The 18858-nt window shown below is 42.6% G+C and overlaps 2 protein-coding genes across 5 annotated transcripts in view; one reads left to right on the top strand and one right to left on the bottom strand.

The window, feature by feature from the left end:
• Window positions 1-5168: 5168 nt before the first annotated feature.
• On the top strand, window positions 5169-6886 carry spmip11 (sperm microtubule inner protein 11). 2 transcript variants are annotated; one of them, XM_045695946.2, is made up of 4 exons: window positions 5170-5391; window positions 5893-6111; window positions 6202-6340; window positions 6435-6886. In XM_045695946.2, the coding sequence occupies exons 1-4, from the start codon at window positions 5301-5303 to the stop codon at window positions 6481-6483; spliced, it is 498 nt and encodes a 165-aa protein (XP_045551902.1). In that variant the 5' UTR covers window positions 5170-5300; the 3' UTR covers window positions 6484-6886. The 2 variants fall into 2 exon arrangements, with proteins under 2 accessions (XP_045551903.1, XP_045551902.1); XM_045695947.2 differs by lacking the exon at window positions 5893-6111 and having other exon boundaries at window positions 5169-5391.
• A 658-nt stretch (window positions 6887-7544) lies between these two features.
• adcy6a (adenylate cyclase 6a) overlaps window positions 7545-18858 on the bottom strand; it is a 55245-nt gene continuing 43931 nt past the window's right edge. For 2 of the 3 annotated variants that reach the window (XM_014145539.3, XM_082962006.1), the window contains 18 exons: window positions 17707-17818; window positions 17460-17587; window positions 17141-17299; window positions 16858-16999; window positions 16253-16381; window positions 15928-15956; window positions 15584-15731; window positions 15357-15454; window positions 15155-15242; window positions 14943-15059; window positions 14698-14856; window positions 14386-14561; window positions 14231-14284; window positions 13921-14053; window positions 13546-13809; window positions 13146-13350; window positions 12800-12924; window positions 7545-10969 (listed from right to left, as the gene is read on the bottom strand). In XM_014145539.3, coding sequence (XP_014001014.3) covers window positions 10841-10969; window positions 12800-12924; window positions 13146-13350; window positions 13546-13809; window positions 13921-14053; window positions 14231-14284; window positions 14386-14561; window positions 14698-14856; window positions 14943-15059; window positions 15155-15242; window positions 15357-15454; window positions 15584-15731; window positions 15928-15956; window positions 16253-16381; window positions 16858-16999; window positions 17141-17299; window positions 17460-17587; window positions 17707-17818 — 2395 coding nt within the window. In that variant the 3' untranslated portion in view covers window positions 7545-10840. The remainder of the gene's footprint in view (window positions 10970-12799; window positions 12925-13145; window positions 13351-13545; window positions 13810-13920; window positions 14054-14230; window positions 14285-14385; window positions 14562-14697; window positions 14857-14942; window positions 15060-15154; window positions 15243-15356; window positions 15455-15583; window positions 15732-15927; window positions 15957-16252; window positions 16382-16857; window positions 17000-17140; window positions 17300-17459; window positions 17588-17706; window positions 17819-18858) is intronic. The other variant, XM_082962005.1, reaches the window with a different exon arrangement.

The following is an 18858-nucleotide window of genomic DNA, read 5'->3' as shown; positions in this document are numbered from 1 at the left end:
CCGCATTTCTAATCCCTACAGGCGAGAGAGTTCAGTGACAACCAGCGCTGCCCCAGGGGTCGCATGCAGACACAGCTTAGTGGGATGTGTACTCAAAAATACTACACACAGAAATGTTATGTTAGGAAAAGAAAACTGTGTGGCAATTATATGGAACCTGCATGCACATGGCTCTGTATATTGTACATGATTTAGACTAAAGTACCTGGTTTCCTCCCATGTTGTGGCATGTGTAAGATAACTGGTTTCCCACCCTTATTATTTTCTCCCACATCTAGGCAAGTCTTAGAGCCAGAGTTCTTGAGCTGATAAAATAGCTTTTTGGCAGAATATAGGTTAAAAAAGTAGATGAGTAATTATAAACTGCCAATCCAAATTCTAATGAAAGTGAAATAAATTGAACATAGACGTTGTGCAAGTACCATGTGACATTTTTGCAGTTTAGCTTCTCTTTAAGTTTGAGGCTTTCTGAGATGTCACCATATTTCTTCTGAGTGAACAGGAAGAAGAAAAATAAGGCAAAGATTGCTGTATCATTTTTTTGTTTTTTTTGTTACATACACCGGATAGCTGCAGTGAAATGTGTTGTTTTTTACAGGGTCAGCCATAGTGCAAGTTAGGGTTAAAGGGCAATTCCACCACTTTTCATCATCATTTTCACTATCTCCAGCACAATACGAGTGTCAACATATGTGAAATAGCACATTTCTAGAAAAAAATATAATGTGAAAAAGTTCTACCCTATGACATCACCAAAAGTTAACAGTGATTTTCAAAAAAGTTATTTTCAAACACCATGAGATTCGGGGTGAGCAAGAAAATACCCTCCCTTGGGCTAGAAACCCGTTGCAGGTTTTGAAAATGGCTGTTTTTTTGCTTTCAAGCCTACCCTGTAATGTCACAGAGAAGCATTTTAGGACCTTTTTTCTTATCTTTTTACCCACAGATCATAGAAACGCACTGTTTTCAAATAAGTAGACACTGGTTTGGTGTTGAAGATGAGGTTGAGAATTGAGAATTGCCCTTTAAGTGCCTTGCTCAAGGACACAGCGACATATTTTTCACCTTGACGACTCAGGTATTCAAACCTTTCGGTTACTGGCCCAACATTCAAAAATCTAAAATATATATTTTTTAAATTTGGTTACTACATGATTCCATATGTGTTATTTCATAGTTTTGATGTCTTCACTCTTATTCTACAATGTAGAAAATAGTAAAAAAGTAAAGAAAAACCCTTGAATGAGTAGATGTGTCCAAAATTTGGACTGGTACTGTATATATATATATATATTTAACTGAAACAATGATGAGACTGGTGGTGGGGAGAAGAGGGCAGCGCCGGAACCTTTGATGCATACAACTGACGACAACAAAGACAAGTGATCTGCTACATAAGCTTTGATTATACACATATCATCCATATAATATTTATATGGGCACACATTTGGACAGCCCATCCTGCTTCTCTTTAATCTCTGCAGGGGCCATCCTGCCCAACATAAAGGGTTGACCATAGGCCCCGGGGCCCTCAGGGTCCTGTAGGGGCCTCTCCAGGTGTAGAACCCATGTAGACAGCATCAGTCAGGGGGGTTAGTCCCAGGCTCTGAGGGAGGGGGCAGGGGACCACCGATCTGGAAGCCCATGTTTGACACGGCCCCTCTGACCACACCGATTTATCAAACAATAAAAAGAGTCTCCGAAGCACTAACCTTAAGACTTCCTTATGCTGAACTGGAGTCCAGAGCAATCTCACTCATATCTCTACATATCAGAGGATTAGGCTACGACGTCATGTCTCAGTACACAAGTTCCTCATTCATTTATTATAAATAGCTGGAACAAATATGTTTACTGTAAGAAAAACAGTTAAAGGAATGCATGCCAGTCATAATACTGCTCAGAGTCTGAAGACACTGATTTCTTTACAGACATAAAGCCAGTGTGTCTAACAGCATTATTGTAGGAAAAGAGACCCAAATGTCCCATTATGCACCAAGTTTGTATTGGAAACATCTGTTGTCTAGTTATTGTGTGCCTTCTGAACCACGATAAATCTTCTTAGGGCTAGGCGTCCCGCTACCGGGACAACTTCAGGTGAAACTGGATGTCGCGCAATTCAAATAAATAACCATAAATACTATGGATATTAAACATTTAGGTACATACAAGTGTCTTATATCGGTTGAAAGCTTACATTCTTGTTAATCTAACTGCACCGTCTGATTTACAGTAGCTATTACAGTGAAAGCATGCCATGCGATTGTTCGAGGACGGCGCCCCACATCAAAATATTTTTCCACCGGCACAGGTTTCATAAATTCACAAATAGCGATTAAATATTTGTTACTTTTTGAAAATCTTACTCTGATCTGTCATCTAAAGGGTCCCAGCTATAACACGTAGTGTCATTTTGCTTGATAAATCCTTCTTTATATCCCAAAAAGTCTGTTTAGTTGGTGCCATCGATTTGAGTAATCCACTCGTTTAACCTGCTGAGAAAGGAATCTACCAAAAATCTACCACTAAACATTGTTTCAACAAGTCAAATACGTTTCTATTTACTCCTCAGATACTCTAAAATGTAATCAAACTATAATATTTCTTACGGAAAGAAGTATGTTCAATAGGAAACCGATTTTAGCAGGTGTGTCTTGTCTTCATGGCGCGACCAAACACAAATTTCCAAGACTACTATTACTATTTCCCTGTACTAAAACTGATATTTCTTATTCGTTTTGGAAGTTACAAGCCTGAAACCTTGAACATAGACTGCTGACACCCTGTGGAAGCCATAGGAATTGCATCCTGGGAGCTCAAATTCAGTATGCCCCTATACTTTCCATTGTAAGAGCATGGTCTCTCAAAAAACAAAAAATCCGGTTGGTTTTTCTTTTGTGTTATATTTCATATCTATTTTGTTATATTCACCTACATTATTTTAACATTTCTACAAACTTCAAAGTGTTGTCTTTCCAATGGTACCAATTATATGCATATCCTGGCTTCAGGGCCTGAGCAACAGGCAGTTTACTTTGGGCATGTCATTCAGGTGGAAATTGAGAAAAAAGGGGCCTAGTTGGAAACATTTGTGGTCTATTTATTGTGTGCCTTCTGAACCACTATAAAGAACGTTTGTCACAGTGCCTACAATAAACACAGTACATGCATTATTTGAAATAAGATGTTAAACTGGCAAATAGAGCACAATGTTGATTTTTTTTCTTTATTTTCTCTTTCTTCTTCTTTTTTAAAATAGTAATATGTTTCCTTAGTCATTGTGGTCTTAGTTTAAATTTGTGTTGCTGTTCTTGTCCATTACTGTTCAGTATTTTGTCATGTTCTACACTGCTGCTTCTTCAACAGATGATTTTATTTAACTAGGCAAGCCAGTTAAGAACAAACTCTTATTTAGAATGACAGCCTAGGAACAGTGGGTTGTTCAGATTATTAACCTTGTCAGCTCATGGATTTGATCTGGCAACCTTTCAGTTACTGTTCCAACACTCTAACCACTAGACTACCTGCCGCCCCAGCTAATGGGGATCCGAATAAAAACTTCTCACCATATCATCATTCTTAATGTGCCTGTTGTTACATCTTCCCTGCTCACCTTTTGTCTCAAGCACATTGTTCGATTTTTTTCAATAACGGAGCTAGAAGAGCATCTGTCAAAATGCAATTATATCTGGACGTTTTGTAACGTCTCAACCTTTTGAACAGACCCCTGCTTCTTCGCCCAGGCTCCACGGCAAAGTCTAAATGGGATACGTGGGACGGTTAATGTAAGGGTTATGTAAGGGTAGGGTTGGTTAAAACCTATTAAGGATCCGCCCCTTTTTTCAATTTTTGCCTAAAATGACATACCCAAATCTAACTGTCTGTAGCTCAGGACCTGAAGCAAGGATATGCATATTCTTGATACCATTTCAAAGGAAACACTTTGAAGTTTGTGGAAATGTTAAATTAATGTAGGAGAATATAAAAGATTAGATCTGGTAAAAGATCATTCAAAGAAAAAAACATGAATTTTTTTGTACCATCATCTTTGAAATGCAAGAGAAAAGCCATAATGTATTATTCCAGCCCAGGAGCAATGTAGATTTTGGCCACTAGATGGAAGCAGTGTATGTGCAAATATTTAGACTGATCCAATGAACCATTGCATTTACGTTCAACATTTTGTATCAAGACTGCCCAAATGTGCCTAATTGGGTTATTAATACATTTTCAAGTTCATAACTGTGCACTCTCCTCAATAGCATGGTATTATTTCACTGTAATAGCTACTGTAAATGTCTTGTTACTTACAACCTCATGCTCATGTGACAAAGCGAAAATGAAGAGTTTCCATCAACCTCACCCGCAATGTAGATATCGAAGAACTCCGCAGTTCGCGGGTAGAGTAGTGGGTCAAACCATTCACATCAGGAAAAGGTGTGATATAAATAAAGTTTCCTTTCATTATGTGTTGTTGAATTCATAAGAATATTTGCTGCCATTGTAGTAAGGTTGGCATACGAGAGGTCTTCAGACATCATTTATGTATTATTTTCTTTGAAAGAACAACTAGTGGGTTTTGAGTGCTTCTCCCTTATTTGGGAAGTTGGTCTGTCTGCTCCTCAGTCTGAGAGAGATATTCTGAGAGCAGGTTTGTGTCTCCTTTCTCTGTATATAAAAACTGTTTAAAACTGTCACAATAGTGTCTTTGGAAAACGGGTTCATATTTCCCAAAGTCAATAGCGAATGTGATTTTCTTACAACCTTTAAAGGTTTATATAAAAAGGGTTGTGCTTGTGCTCTGTATTTATGGATTAATATCACTTCACATTGAGGGCATATATCATTACTTTTGCTCATATCTAAAATATATATTGTGTCCTACCTAACCAGTGAACGTGTGGCTGTGACCGTCCTGTCATCACTGTTTGATATCTTTTACTGCAGATCAAAACCGAGTCAACCTGAAGTGTGGGTGTCCGTGTGCCTTTCTGAGGGGCTATGTGACGTTGGTTACACTAATCACATTAGCCGACGTTAGCTCAACCGTCCCGCGGGGGACTCACCGATCCTGTAGACTGGTTGGGTTTAGGGAGGATAGGGACGTGCCAAGGATTCAAAATAGCGCTAACCCCGGCTCCACCCACTGATAGCCGGAAGTCCAGCTGATGGGTGGCACTTGTTACCATGGTTCCGTGTAAAACAGAACACATTGTGATTTATTTACAGAGCGCTTGCTTGCCTTGCCCACGTTTTTATGCTATCCTGGACATTCAGACTGTTGCTGGCGACGGTACTTGATGGCTTTCTTCGGGATAACAAATTTGGGCTATCAAAATCCCATCGGAGACAAGATGCTAGTGAATCCACGAGCGTCTGCTTCCCACCGCGGTGAGTGACAAGTGCTTTGTTAATTCTATCTACGTTAACGTTAGCTAGCTATTTAGCTAAGAGCCTTTGGTTTGGGCAATTCCATAGTAACGGAATTACGCTGAGATTCAGACGTATCACTTTAAAATGTAGCCATACCAAACAAAAAACATTGATTTCAAAGTTTAACAAACATAACTCTACTATGCACAAGGATTACTTTTAACAATTTCCAAAGACATTTTTACAAAAACACATTTACCGGAAGAACTGTGCAGATAAATGTAGTAACAGAATAAAATTGAGGGACATTTTACCGTAATTCTGTTACCAAGCTGTGCATCTGCATTTATTTTTTTTACCTTACTTGGTTATTATTTCTAAATAGGAACATTTTAGCTAAATGTTCAATTATTATAACAAGCAAAATAATTCCACATTTGTCGGTCTGTAAATTGTGATATAAGCTTTTTTTCATAACTGTGTTAGTTAATATGTGCTGACATGGATAATCATTTGAAGGTAAAAGCACGCCAGACTCCCTGACCTTTACAGATGAGGTTGATTTAAGGAGCTGTACCAAACAGTCAAGACTGCCCCCTATACAAGCCCAGAGGGGACCCCCAAAATGCACTGATACCTGCAGCATCTACAACCAGCCACCTCCCTTCAGCTCAGACATACACCAGGGGAGCCAGGAGCGATACAGAGAGATGCTCAAACGGGTTCAGACACCCAGATGTCAGTTTATGTGACTTCTTTTTGCAGTAATTGAATACACTTATCATCCCTAGGATCAGTATTAACTGACATGGGCTCTCTCTTCCCTAGCCCCGAACCAGCTGTACTCAGTGCCCCTGACAGACAGCCAGCAGTGTGGATGGTGGATGCCCAATGGAGGCCAAGGAAATACGCAGGAACGCTGGACCCAAGTCAAACGATTCCCCCGCAAGAACAGTGAGATGACGAAGTGAGTGTCATGTCTGACTTTAGCTTTACAATTTGTTTCTTGAAGTCAGATGTGTCAGTGGCCTGTTCTCACTCTACCTACTGTTTTTCCTCAGGTTTGTGAAAGAGATGTCAATGACGGACCGGGAGTTCAGCTTATTCTGATTTCCTGTGGTTTCCTGTGGTTTGATAAACAGACACTTTTGTCATAGCATGCTATTTGTTTGGGAGCTACTGTATCATGTTGTCAATTGACGTCTGCCTTTCAACTGGTACAATTGAGCTGTTACCTCCCTCCAGAGGAATGAAATGGTAATACCCACAAGGAAAGAATAGAGAGTTTTGTTTCAGTAATTAGCTACTGTCACTCAGTAAGACCATTCAGTAGACCTTAGATCATTCAGGAGACCTTGGGGATAGTAACTGAATATCTGGGATCAGGTATATTGTTACTGAATAGTGTCTAGCTGCCAAATATTTGATAGTGTGTTTGTATTTTTGGTAAAACTGGTATTTTGCATAATTTCAGTACATTAACTAAAGCAATAAAATTATAACACAAGGAAAACATTTAGTTACCTTTAAAACTGTTTTCTAAATTAGCTAACGTTACAGTATCATTATTATAACATATGAGGTCAAAGGAATATCCAGATGTTTTTTTGATATTACTGGAACATTATTAGGCACAAGTCATTTTTTACTTTCTGTCAGTACACTTTTGGCAGCACAACTGGCCTTCAGACATTCATTATCTTTACCCTGTCCTAAATCCTCCCTCACGCAGTAGCATCCGTCCCAATTCTCTCGTATGCAGTGCGCTTTAACTTGCTAGTCCCTTTCCAATATGCACGTGTAAATGTAATGATCTGGGAGCGAGCCACTCTACCTGAGGAGCGATGCTGTTTCCGATTACAGGGTCATTGAGTGAGTCAGTCAACACACGCACCCATCTCAATGGTGGCCTTTAAAAATTCAGAGGACGTGGCTGTAGCTAGCAAGTTTCTGTATGTTTAGCACTGTAACTCCTTCATGATAGTGCATGGAGGAACAGAGCTATTAATCCTCTCATGTATGAAAGTTTGTGGGTATTTGTGGCTGCTCGCTCTCAACATCATCTAAGGCATCAACATCTGCTCAATGACAATCAGCCAATGGTAATCCCAGTTTTTACAGCAGGTAAAGACAGCTGCACTAATACCACATAAAACGAATTAAAACAGCCATTGATTTTAGATTTTTTTTTATTCAATGGGAAATATTATTTTTCTCTTTGTCAAAGTCCTCAACTCTTGTCCTTCAACTCAGTGGTAGAAAACAAACTAACAAAAAGCAAAGGGTTCGAAAAGGGTTCATTAGGCCTGAACAAACCACTGTTTCAGTAGTACTGGGACAACCCTCTTCCTCCCGTGTCCCCTAAAAACATCCCAAGAGTCAACAATCAACCTCCACCCAACCCAAAGACAGGACAGCCCATAGAAATAGAATGGACACAACGTGCATAATCTTACTTACCACATCCATTCTATGTATTATATTTCTATGTGAATCACTCTTAGTTGGTCACCTATGTCATTTATCGACCCCATGACCTTTACTGTTGCCTGGCGGTCCCACACGCTCAAAGCCAAATATCACCGCACTGGGAGGGACCAATAGCATGAGGCAGCATTAGCTTGCTTTGGTACGAACATGATCAACTGTTACTGTAGTTGCCATAGTTAAGTATGGTAGAGAGAGGAACGATGACTTGGGTGTTTTGAGGATGTTATGGGGAAACGTGAAGTCAAAATGAACTAAATGAAGTCAGTGTTGTGTCAATGCTAAGGTCAGTAAATGATTTATATTAGCTTTCACAGGCTCTCTCTACCCTTCCCTCTCTTTCTCTCCCTCACTCTCTGTATAACATCCTGTGAAACTCAGATGTAGCAATCAGGCACAGTTCCTGCTAACACTATTCTCCAGTGGCTTGTTCAATTAAGGCCGAGTTCAAGTAGGAAATACCACTCACACTGCTGATTGTGTCCCGTCTCTCTGCCCTGAAGTCCGATAGGAAGGGGATCAGCTCACAACCTGACTGAGTTGAGTCTTGAAGTAGTGTTTGCTCAATAAAAAGGTACAGTGTATAATTTGTTTATCTGCGTGTAAACACTTCAGTCCTTCGCGATTGGGGAATATGCACCACTTTGATGCAAAAGCGACAGCTAATGGGTATGTGTCAGCAGGTCTAGAGCCAGTGTTTGAATACTGTAGGGTGGTGAGGAAACAGCGCTGAGTGAGTTGGCTGCAGTTGATCAGTTGGTGCCAATGAGCCTGAGCTTACGTCTGGCATTTTAAAAGAAAGCGTTCTGCTCTTTGATCCTTATCGTTGGAATGGAAATATCATAATAAGCATAATAATGAATCATAATTCTAATCATAATAACAGCCATAAGAATAATGCAAATGATGAATACAGAGGTGATACAAGATACCCAACGTTAAAACAAAATGAAAAATGAAAAGAGGATAGTACAATCAGACATGCTTTAGAGAAGCTAAGTTTGGCAAGAAAGCAGTTTGTCGTATTATAAAAACCTCACAGCGAAAATAGTTATGGGCCTTCAACATGACAAAGCATAGTATTCAGTAATAATTATTTTCCTCATCAATCTACACACAACACCCCATACTGACAAAGCAAATACAGGTTTTATATTTTTTAAATGTATTACAAATTTAAAAAACGATCACATTTACATAAGTAATCAGACCCTTTACTCAGTACTTTGTTGAAGCACCTTTGGCAGTGATTACATCCTTGAGTCTTCTTTGGTATGACGCTACAAGCTTGGCACACCTGTATTTGGGGAGTTTCTCCCATTCTTCTTTGCAGATCCTCTCAAGCTCTGTCAGGTTGGATGGGGAGCGTCACTGCACAGGTATTTTCAGGTCTCTCCAGAGATGTTTAATCAGGTTCAAGTCCGGGCTCTGACTGGGCCACTCAAGAACATTCAGAGACTTGTCCCGAAGCCACTCCTGCGTTATCTTGGCTGTGTTCTTAGGGTCGTTGTCCTGTTGGAAGGTGAACCTTCACCCCAGTCTGAGGTCCTGAGCACTCTGGAGCAGGTTTTCAATCAAGGATCTCTCTGTACTTTGCTCCGTTCATCTTTCCCTCGATCCTGACTAGACTCCCACTCCCTGCCGCTGAAAAACAGGTGGACTCCAAGTTTGAGTCCATAGCAAAGGGCCTGAATACTTATGTAAATAAGGTATCTGTTTTTTTCTAATTACGAAATTTGCCATTATGGGGGATTGCGTGTTGCTTGATGAGGATTTTTATGTATTTAATACATTTTAGAATAAGGCTGTAATGTAACAAAATGTGGAAAAAGTGAAGGAGTCTGAATACTTTCTGAATGCACTGTATATATGCACCACTGCATCTAATGTCCAGATTTTCCCCTCGATGGTTCTGGGACATCTTTTTTTAGTTTTGAGTCTTTTCATTTCCACATACAGTTGACCGTATATGCCTTTATGGCCACGACGTATACAGCTGTGCCTTGGGTGCTCAAGCTCTGAGCTGTAATAGCTGGACTGAGCCATGGAGCGGGGAACCAATCTGACAAGGGTTTAGGAGGAGGGGGACCATCATCCTGGGTGGAACTGCTATTTCCTCTCATTTTGTTGAACCTTCTCCCCGGACTTAAAAATGGCTTCCAGGCCACTATTTACTATTGAATTACATGTTTTAGAGATGGGGCAGAGTAATCCTACAGATGTCATCGATGATAAACTGTGCTTGACCTCAAAATGAAAGTTGTTACACATTTTGCCCATACTGAGAAATAGCCTTTGACAGCACTGAAGTACAAAGACTGAGGGTATTGCCGTGCAACAGATTGAGTTAGTGATAATGGCAGACTTCTGCAAGAACATAACAGACAGGTCTTGCCTTGTTTTTTGTAAATACTTTGGTCTTTGGTCAATATTTTCCTTCTCAATTATACACACACAAATATGCATGTACATACACACTTGTAATAAACTGGATATTTGTGCACGTATGTATTCACACTTTTTCATAAAGGACTTTTTGCACAAAACATCAAGATTAAAATAAATAAGTAACCCAGAAATAAAACATGAGTACCTGTTTCATAGTTATCCTGAAATAAAAAATGACAAAAAAAAAAATCACACAAAATGAATAAAATAAAAAAAGTTGTCTTATATACAGCTTTTTCCTTCTTTTGACACAGGCTAAAGGCGTTGCTTTAAATATACACACTTTGCAACTTTCAAGTAGCCTGAGAGAGAGGCTAGACATGAGAAAAACACTCGTCCTTCCAAAACATGGCTGCCACACAAGAACACTTTCCTTCTCAAGTCCTGGAGTCTCACAGTCTTTTCTCTTTGCTCGGGTTTCAAGTGATGGCGTCGCTAGTTGTTAGCCGCTAGCTCGCGGTGCGAGTCCTCCCTCAGTAGTGCTGCCGTGTCCTTGCAGTGGGAATGGTCCCGGCTAGCGCTGCCACGGCTGCTAACTATTGGGCGGTCCATCATTCAGGAAGTAGGTCGTCATTTCCCCTTTACCCTTGACCTTAACGACCCCACGACACTCCAGAACGTATCCTATATCTGAAAGCACCTGGTGGAGGTCCGTGGTCACCTGAGGAGAGAGTGGAAAAATAAATAACAGCAATAAAAAGTTGTTGGCTAAAATGCCAGGTGAGACATTTTTTTGTACTATGCCCATGTGACCTACTTGTTGTGTGTACAGTCATGGCCCAAAGTTTTGAGAATGATACAAATATTAATTTTCACAAAGTCTGTTGCCTCAGTTTCTTTGATGGCAATTTTCATATACTCCAGAATGTTATGAAGAGTGATCAGATGAATTGCAATTAAGTCCCTCCTTGCCATGCAAATGAACTGAATCCCCAACAAACATTTGCACTTCATTTCAGCCCTGCCACAAAAGGACCAGCTGACATCATGTCAGTGATTCTCTCGTTAACACAGGTGTGAGTGTTGACGAGGACAAGGCTGGAGATCACTCTGTCATGCTGATTGAGTTCGAATAACAGACTGGAATCTTCAAAAGGAGGGTGGTGCTTGGAATCATTGTTCTTCCTCTATCAACCATGGTTACCTGCAAGGAAACACATGCCGTCATCATTGCTTTGCACAAAAAGGGCTTCACAAGCAAGGATATTGCTGCCAGTAAGATTGCGCCTAAACCAACCATTTATCGGATCATCAAGAACTTCAAGGAGAGCGGTTCAATTGTTGTGAAGAAGGCTTCAGAGCGCCCAAGAAAGTCCAGCAAGTGCCAGGACCGTCTCCTAAAGTTGATTCAGCTGCGGGATCGGGACACCACCAGTACAGAGTTTTCTCAGGAATGGCAGCAGGCAGGTGTGAGTGCATCTGTACGCACAGTGAGGCGAAGACTTTTGGAGGATGGCCTGGTGTCAAGAAGGGCAGCAAAGAAGCCACTTCTCTCCAGGAAAAACATCAGGGACAGACTAATATTCTGTAAAAGGTACAGGGATTGGACTGCTGAGGACTGGGGTAAAGTCATTTTCTCTGATGAATCCCCTTTCCGATTGTTTGGGGCATCCGGAAAAAAGCTTGTCCGGAGAAGACAAGGTGAGCGCTACCATCAGTCCTGTGTCATGCCAACAGTAAAGCATCCTGAGACCATTCATGTGTGGGGTTGCTTCTCAGCCAAGGGAGTGGGCTCACTCACAATTTTGCCTAAGAACACAGCCATGAATAAAGGTTTTTCCAGCATGATGGAGTACCTTGCCATAAGGCAAAAGTCATAATTAAGTGGCTCGGGGAACAAAACATCGATATTTTGGGTCCATGGCCAGGAAACTCCCCAGACCTTAATCCCATTAAGAACTTATGGTCAATCCTCAAGAGGCAGGTGGACAAACAAAAACCCACAAATTCTGACAAACTCCAAGCATTGATTATGCAACAATGGGCTGCCATCAGTCAGGATGTGGCCCAGAAGTTAATTGACAGCATGCCAGGGCGGATTGCAGAGGTGTTGAAAAAGAAGGGTCAACACTGCAAATATTGACACTTTGCATCAACTTCATGTAATTGTCAATGCCTTTGACACTTAAGGAAATGCTTGTAATTATACTTCAGTATTCCATAGTAACATCTGACAAAAATATCTAAAGACATTGAAGCAGCAAACTTTGTGGAAATTAATATTTGAGTCATTCTCAAATATTTGGCCACGACTGTATGTACTCACATGTATATGTAACTGATTGATGCACACACACGCACACTACGTGTTTAATGATTATAAAAGTATGTAAATTGTAAAGTATTTTGTCTGTAATGTCTTTTTCGTTGTGTCGGACCCCAGTAAGACTAGCTGTCGCCATTGGCGTCGGCTAATGGGGATCTTAATGCAAAAAAACATTAGGGACTGAGTATGAGCTACTGAGTGTTAACTGATTGACATCCTCCATACCTGAATGCGGTCGGGGACTCCTGTGCTGTCCATGCGACTGGCCACGTTGACCGTGTTCCCCCAGATATCGTACTGTGGCTTCCGTGCTCCAATCACCCCTGCCACCACTGGCCCAATGTTCAGACCTGAGAAAAGAGAGCTGGTTATAAACATAGCGGTTATTCATACCAAACTCATGCACCCAACTATATTCTACTCCATGTACTATCAACCAACTCTCTCTTTAGTCTGCCACACCGGTTTCGATCCCACTCAATTCCTGTCTGTTTCAGAGGTTCATGTGAACTTCAACCTCACCTAGCTTGTTTAAAGCTTTGTTTCGCTTTTTCAGACTGTTTCCCCTTACCTATCTTCATCTGGAAGTTGTTGAAGGAATGCTCGTTGATGTACTTCATCTGCTCCCTCAGTCTCATGGCGTAGTCGGCCAGTGCTGTGATGTGGGAGCGACCCTTACGGTCGTAGGTGGAGTCGTTGAGACCTGAGGCGGCCATGTAGGTGCTGCCGATGGTCTTGATCTTCTCCAGCTGACGGAACTTCTCCTCACTGATGATCTTGGAGCAGGACAACACACACAGGCTCAGGTTTGAGACAGACCAAAAAAGTATCCTGTTTAAATGCATGAGGCCAAAGATGATAGCACCGAAAATTCACCAAAGGGCAAAAGACACTGAATGAACAATGATACTTAGCGTCTAAAATCCCATAGGCTACCCTCCCATATCCTCTCCTCTGCTCTCCCTCTTTACCTCGTCAAAGTCGGCGATGATCTCGTTGAGCAGCCGGAGACACTCCACTCCCTCGTTGTTGGCTTCCAGCTCCACGTAGAACTCAGAGAAGTTGGAGATGGAGGCGAACATGACGGCCACACACTCACAGGACTGGTAGTAGAGCTCGTCGTTCCTTCGCTCTCGCGCCAGGAAGTGAGCGGCCACGTCCTTGGGCAGGATGTTGTGGAGGAGGCGGCGGTTGTACGCCTGCAGCTCCTCCATCTCCTCCTTCTCTTCTGTGGCCTGGAAGGAGGACGTGAGGGAGCAATGTTAAGATAGGTGGGGGGGCATCTTACGTTACACTGCTCTGCTGTAGCCAAGGAAGTGGAGTGCTCCCCTGTAGGCTCATGGTACCTGTAGTTTCCAGAGGAAATCGAGGCGTGATGTGGACTCCACCTGCTGGGCGTGGAGGTAGAGCGCCAGCACAAACACAGTGAGAATCACAGGAGTCATGACCCTCAGGGATACTTTGGTCTCACTGAATGGGCTGCAGAGAGACGGAAGAGGAGGTCAGAGAGAAATTGCTAGAAAGAAAACAAAGAAAGACACAAACCAATCCGCAGACAGACGGAGTTAGTCAAAGATAGAGAAACTGGGTCATACACACATCCCTACACAGATCTAAAAAAAATGATTTCAGAAAAGCTTTTGAATCCAAACGTACCACTCGTCTGTAGTTTCATTGAAACTGGACCATTGAATAGTTTCATTGAAATCACTAGAGGTGAAAGATAAGAAAAGGGTTTAGTCAAATCCACATTCAAAAGAAAACATGTTACGACCACGTTGTGCCCTCCTGAATGCAGCCCCAGTACTCACAGGGCATTGGAGGTGACGAAGAGGTCAGCGTTGTCAAACAGCGCCACCTGTGGCCACTCCACCAGCAGCAGGAAGGTGAGCTGGATGAGCAGCATGAGGGCCAGCTTCCCTATACTGCTGATCTGTAGGAACACTGAACACGCCAGCAGGGTCAGCAGCACACTGTAGCTGAAATACTGAGGGAGAGAAGGACAGAGAGAATTTGTCAACTTTTCGTCTTCATTGATTGATTATCAGATTGATCTGTTATTACGAAGAACATAAAGGCAGTTTCTGGTCCATATAATCGGCATCAGTGACACACCCACTCACCTCTGGGAAGGGACATGAGGGGCCCTGGCTGGGACAGATCTCTAGACCCCCGTCTACAGACACAGACAGGTTGCGGATGAGACATGGCGTCACCATGGCAACAGAGATGTTCAGCTCCCGGGAGATACAGACCACCAAGCTCTCTGTGTCACAGGCAAACTACAACAGAGGAGACACACACAAACATGTTAATTTGTGTGTGTGTGTATATGTGTGTGCGTGTGTGTCAATCTGTTTAGTCTCACCATGTTGACAAAGGCAGAGATGAAGACGAGGATGATGGTGAACACCCCCATCAGAGTGCTGTTGGTACGAGACTGGACTATCTTCTTTGACACTGTCTGCATCGCAGCTGGAAACTGCTGCAAGAGAGGAGGAATAAAGGAAAGAAAGTTTAGTGTCCGGAATGCACGTGGGTGTGTACACGTGGTAACGTGTGTGTTGTGGAGGTTCCTACCTTAACGCAGGAATATATGGCACAGATGAAGAGAATGTTGGCGAGGATGATGAAGATACTGATGTAGATCCCTAGCATGACCGGGGTGCTGCAGGAGAAGACACACAGACGGAGGACTCAGAAACGTGTACGCGTGTGAGTGTGTGTGTGTGTGTGTGTGTGTGTGTGTGTGTGTGTGTGTGCGTGTGTGTGTGTCACTCACTGTGGAAATATGACAATCTGGATGAAGGAGATGAAACAGAAGACCAGGAGAGTACAAGCTACGTAACCCCCAAAGCGATCGTCCACCTTCTTCGAATACTACCAGAGAGACGGATCAAAACCCATTTAAAAACGGACTCAGCAAAAAGCATCAGCAGACTTTGACTGTGGATAGGGACGACACAATGCTCCAGGGATTAACTAAATAAAGCCCAGAGGCGGACAAACCTTTTTTTCCAAGCTGGAGGTCTGGAAGGTGAGCAGGAACTTCTTGACGTGGTCCTTCCTCAGCTGGTCGATGCTGCGGGCGTCGATGGCTCGCCCCAGAAACTCGTCCACCTCGTCCTCGGGGTTCATTGCCTCCTGTGCACCACGGCTGGGAAGGGGGAGAGTAGCGAGGGAGGAGGAGCGGCGGGAGAGAGAGAGCGAGGGAGAGAAGAGATGGGTAAAATGGTAAGACCTTTAGAGTACGTGAAAGTGTATCTCGGCGCGTGAGCCTGTCTACCTGGGTGTGTATATAGGTGACTGTATGTGTGTGTATCCCAACAATCATCAGAGCAATAACCACTCACTTGTCTTTGCTGGATGACTCGTCAATCCCCTGAGAAAGAGAAAGGAAATGAGGATTAACCAACATACAAAAACCCAGAGGAGAGATGTAAAATAGAGGGATTAGGCAATAGATAAAACCCTGGCTGTGAGAGATGCAGCTGGCCCTCAGGAGACAGGAGAGGAGAGAGAGCAGAGACAATTGGTAGACACAGAGCAACATAACGGAGAGACCAGTGAGACACAGAGCTCTCTCAGGAGAGGTGACATTAATGGGTGAGACGATTGAGAGACTATAAGTAGAAGCAGGGGAGGTACAGATAAGCCGAGAGAGAGGTCTCGTCTCACCATCTGTCTGAAGACTTTGGAGTCCTTGGTCCTGGAGAACCTTGTGTCGGGCACCCAGCGAGGCATCAGGCCCTCGTTGGAGTTGGACCGCGTCCTCTGCATCTTGGCCATCATGGCCTTCTCGTCTTTCTACACATAGGAAAGCACACACAGAGAAAGAGGTTAGACAAATTGATCCGGTGAAACCCTGGTGTGGATTAAAGGGGTGCAACCCAACATAAAAAATACAAAGGTTATTCCTGCCCACTTTTTAAGGCATCCCCAAGAGTTTCTAACCCTGGTGGAAATGTAAAGCTGATTGGAATGGGTGAGAAACATTACTGATCTCTAGTGTCCTGTATAATGGTTGTGACTAAATAGAGTACAGCTACGGACCAAAAGATGAATGTTCAAGTCGCGTCGGGGACAACTGTAACATTTTAGCTAACCCTAACCCTTTTCCTAACCTTAACCTAATTCTCCTAACCAGCTATGTTAGTTGTCATAACCTGCTACATAGTCACTTTTGGTCCATAGCGGTACTCCATCTTGCCAAAACTCTGTATACTGTAACAGAACTGTATGTGTGGTGGTTGGCAGGTGTAGGAAATAGTTTTGTTACTAACCCTTTTCTGGCTGCAGCCCAGCACCAGGAAGGTCTCGATGCTGTTCTCCTTCAGGTAAGCATTCCTCTCCCCTCCGAACCCAGGCTCCACCTCATAATCCCCATTCAGATACTGCAGAGTGGCCTTGGTGATGTGGATCCTCCTGGAAAAGGGACACGAGGTCAGTCTCTGTGTGTGTGTGTGTGTGTGTGTGTGTGTGTGTGTGTGTGTGTGTGTGTGTGTGTGTGTGTGTGTGTGTGTGTGTGTGTGTGTGTGTGTGTGTGTGTGTGTGTTTTTCCCTCACCCTGCCTTGCCCCCAGCCTCCATATGGTTGGCTAGTGTGACATCATTGGACCACACATCAAACTGCCACTTCCTGAGTCCCAGCACCCCACAGTGCACACGGCCACTGTGGATACCCACACGCATGTTCACGTTGACTCCTGTCACCTCTCGCACCAGCCTGCACACACACACAGACACACACACAAGATGTATGTTCCATTTCTTTCCAAAAAACACATGATACAACAGGCCGAGGCAATACATTATATACATTTTCATGATTTTTCATGTCTAGAAAATATGCCATCTCCCCACACAAAGACGTTCCTCATACTCACGAGATGGCCTCTATCATGTCGACGCCCATCTCCACACAGCAGTGGGCGTGGTCAGCACGGGGCTCAGGAAGCCCAGACACACAGTAGTAACAGTCACCCAGGATCTTGATACGGAGACAGTGGTTCTCCTACAGAGAGAGAATCAGCAGTAATGACAGAGAGAGTTAACACAGGATACTGAATGGAGGAAAATGAACAAAATGGGGAGAAGGTGAAAGAGAGAGGTGAAAGAGAAATGCTTATTTACCGATGCTAGTTTGTCGAAGCGGGCGAAGAGCTCGTTGAGTGTCATGACCAACTCCTGAGCCGTACACTGAGATGCCAAGCTGGTGAAGCCCTCAATGTCAGCAAACAGAATACTGAGGAAAAAGAGAAAGATAGGCTTGATTATTGATTGATTGAATTATCAGATGATCCTTTATCCGCCTGTCTCTGTCTGTTTGTCTGTCTGTCTGTCTCTCTGTGTGTGTGTGTGTGTGTGTGTGTGTGTGTGTGTGTGTGTGTGTGTGTGTGTGTGTGTGTGTGTGTGTATCTGAGACTTAGTGTGTATAATCAGTGCTTTAATTGAATCTGGGCTGGAGCTTCCTATCTTTGGGGATTATCTTATATTGGCTGCTGGTAATTAAGTATTCCCTTACTATCCTTAATTAGCCTGCTCTCTATCAAATCCTAAGTGTGTGTGTGTGTGTGTGTGTGTGTGTGTGTGTGTGTGTGTGTGTGTGTGTGTGTGTGTGTGTGTGTGTGTGTGTATGAGAATATTGATCTGCAAGTAACACTTCGTTTTTTAACTAATTATTCTGAGATCGATAGCACTAGAAAGACCATATTTTAGGACAAATAACTTATATATGTCCTCTACCATTAGCAACTATAATTTCATTTTTAGGGTAAATTAGTTGAAATTAAATAGACCAAGAACAGAAATACCACAATGTTACTTTTGTACTTGCTGGCGGGGCGGGAGTAACACAGTCTTGGGGCGGAATTAACAGCTGGCGAGAAGTGCACAATATCTGTCTTATCTCCCTGTTTCTGGTTTGTAATGCTTGTTACTTTCAACAAATGTACTATCAGCCATCATTTCATGTTTGTGTCGATTTTAATAATTAATGCTATCGAAATTTATGGAAATGAACCATGCATCAACATCGCAATGTTGCGCAACCACAATATTTTGCCTTAAAATATTAATCTGACTAAAATAGATGAAATAAATATTAACCATCATTTTCTCATCTCACTTTAATGGTATATGCAGTAGATGTTTTTCACAATTTTCAGTGACTATTCATGCTTAGCCCTACCAATCAGGTGCGCTACAGCTGTACTTGTCATGTGCGCTCCGTGTGTCTTGATAGAATAAACATTTGAATTCTCTTCACAAACTGATCATGCTTAT

This window comes from Salmo salar, chromosome 15, assembly GCF_965601325.2.
Source record: "Salmo salar chromosome 15, fSalSal1, whole genome shotgun sequence".
Lineage (NCBI taxonomy): Eukaryota > Metazoa > Chordata > Actinopteri > Salmoniformes > Salmonidae > Salmo > Salmo salar.
This window is presented reverse-complemented; position numbering and strand designations above follow the sequence as displayed.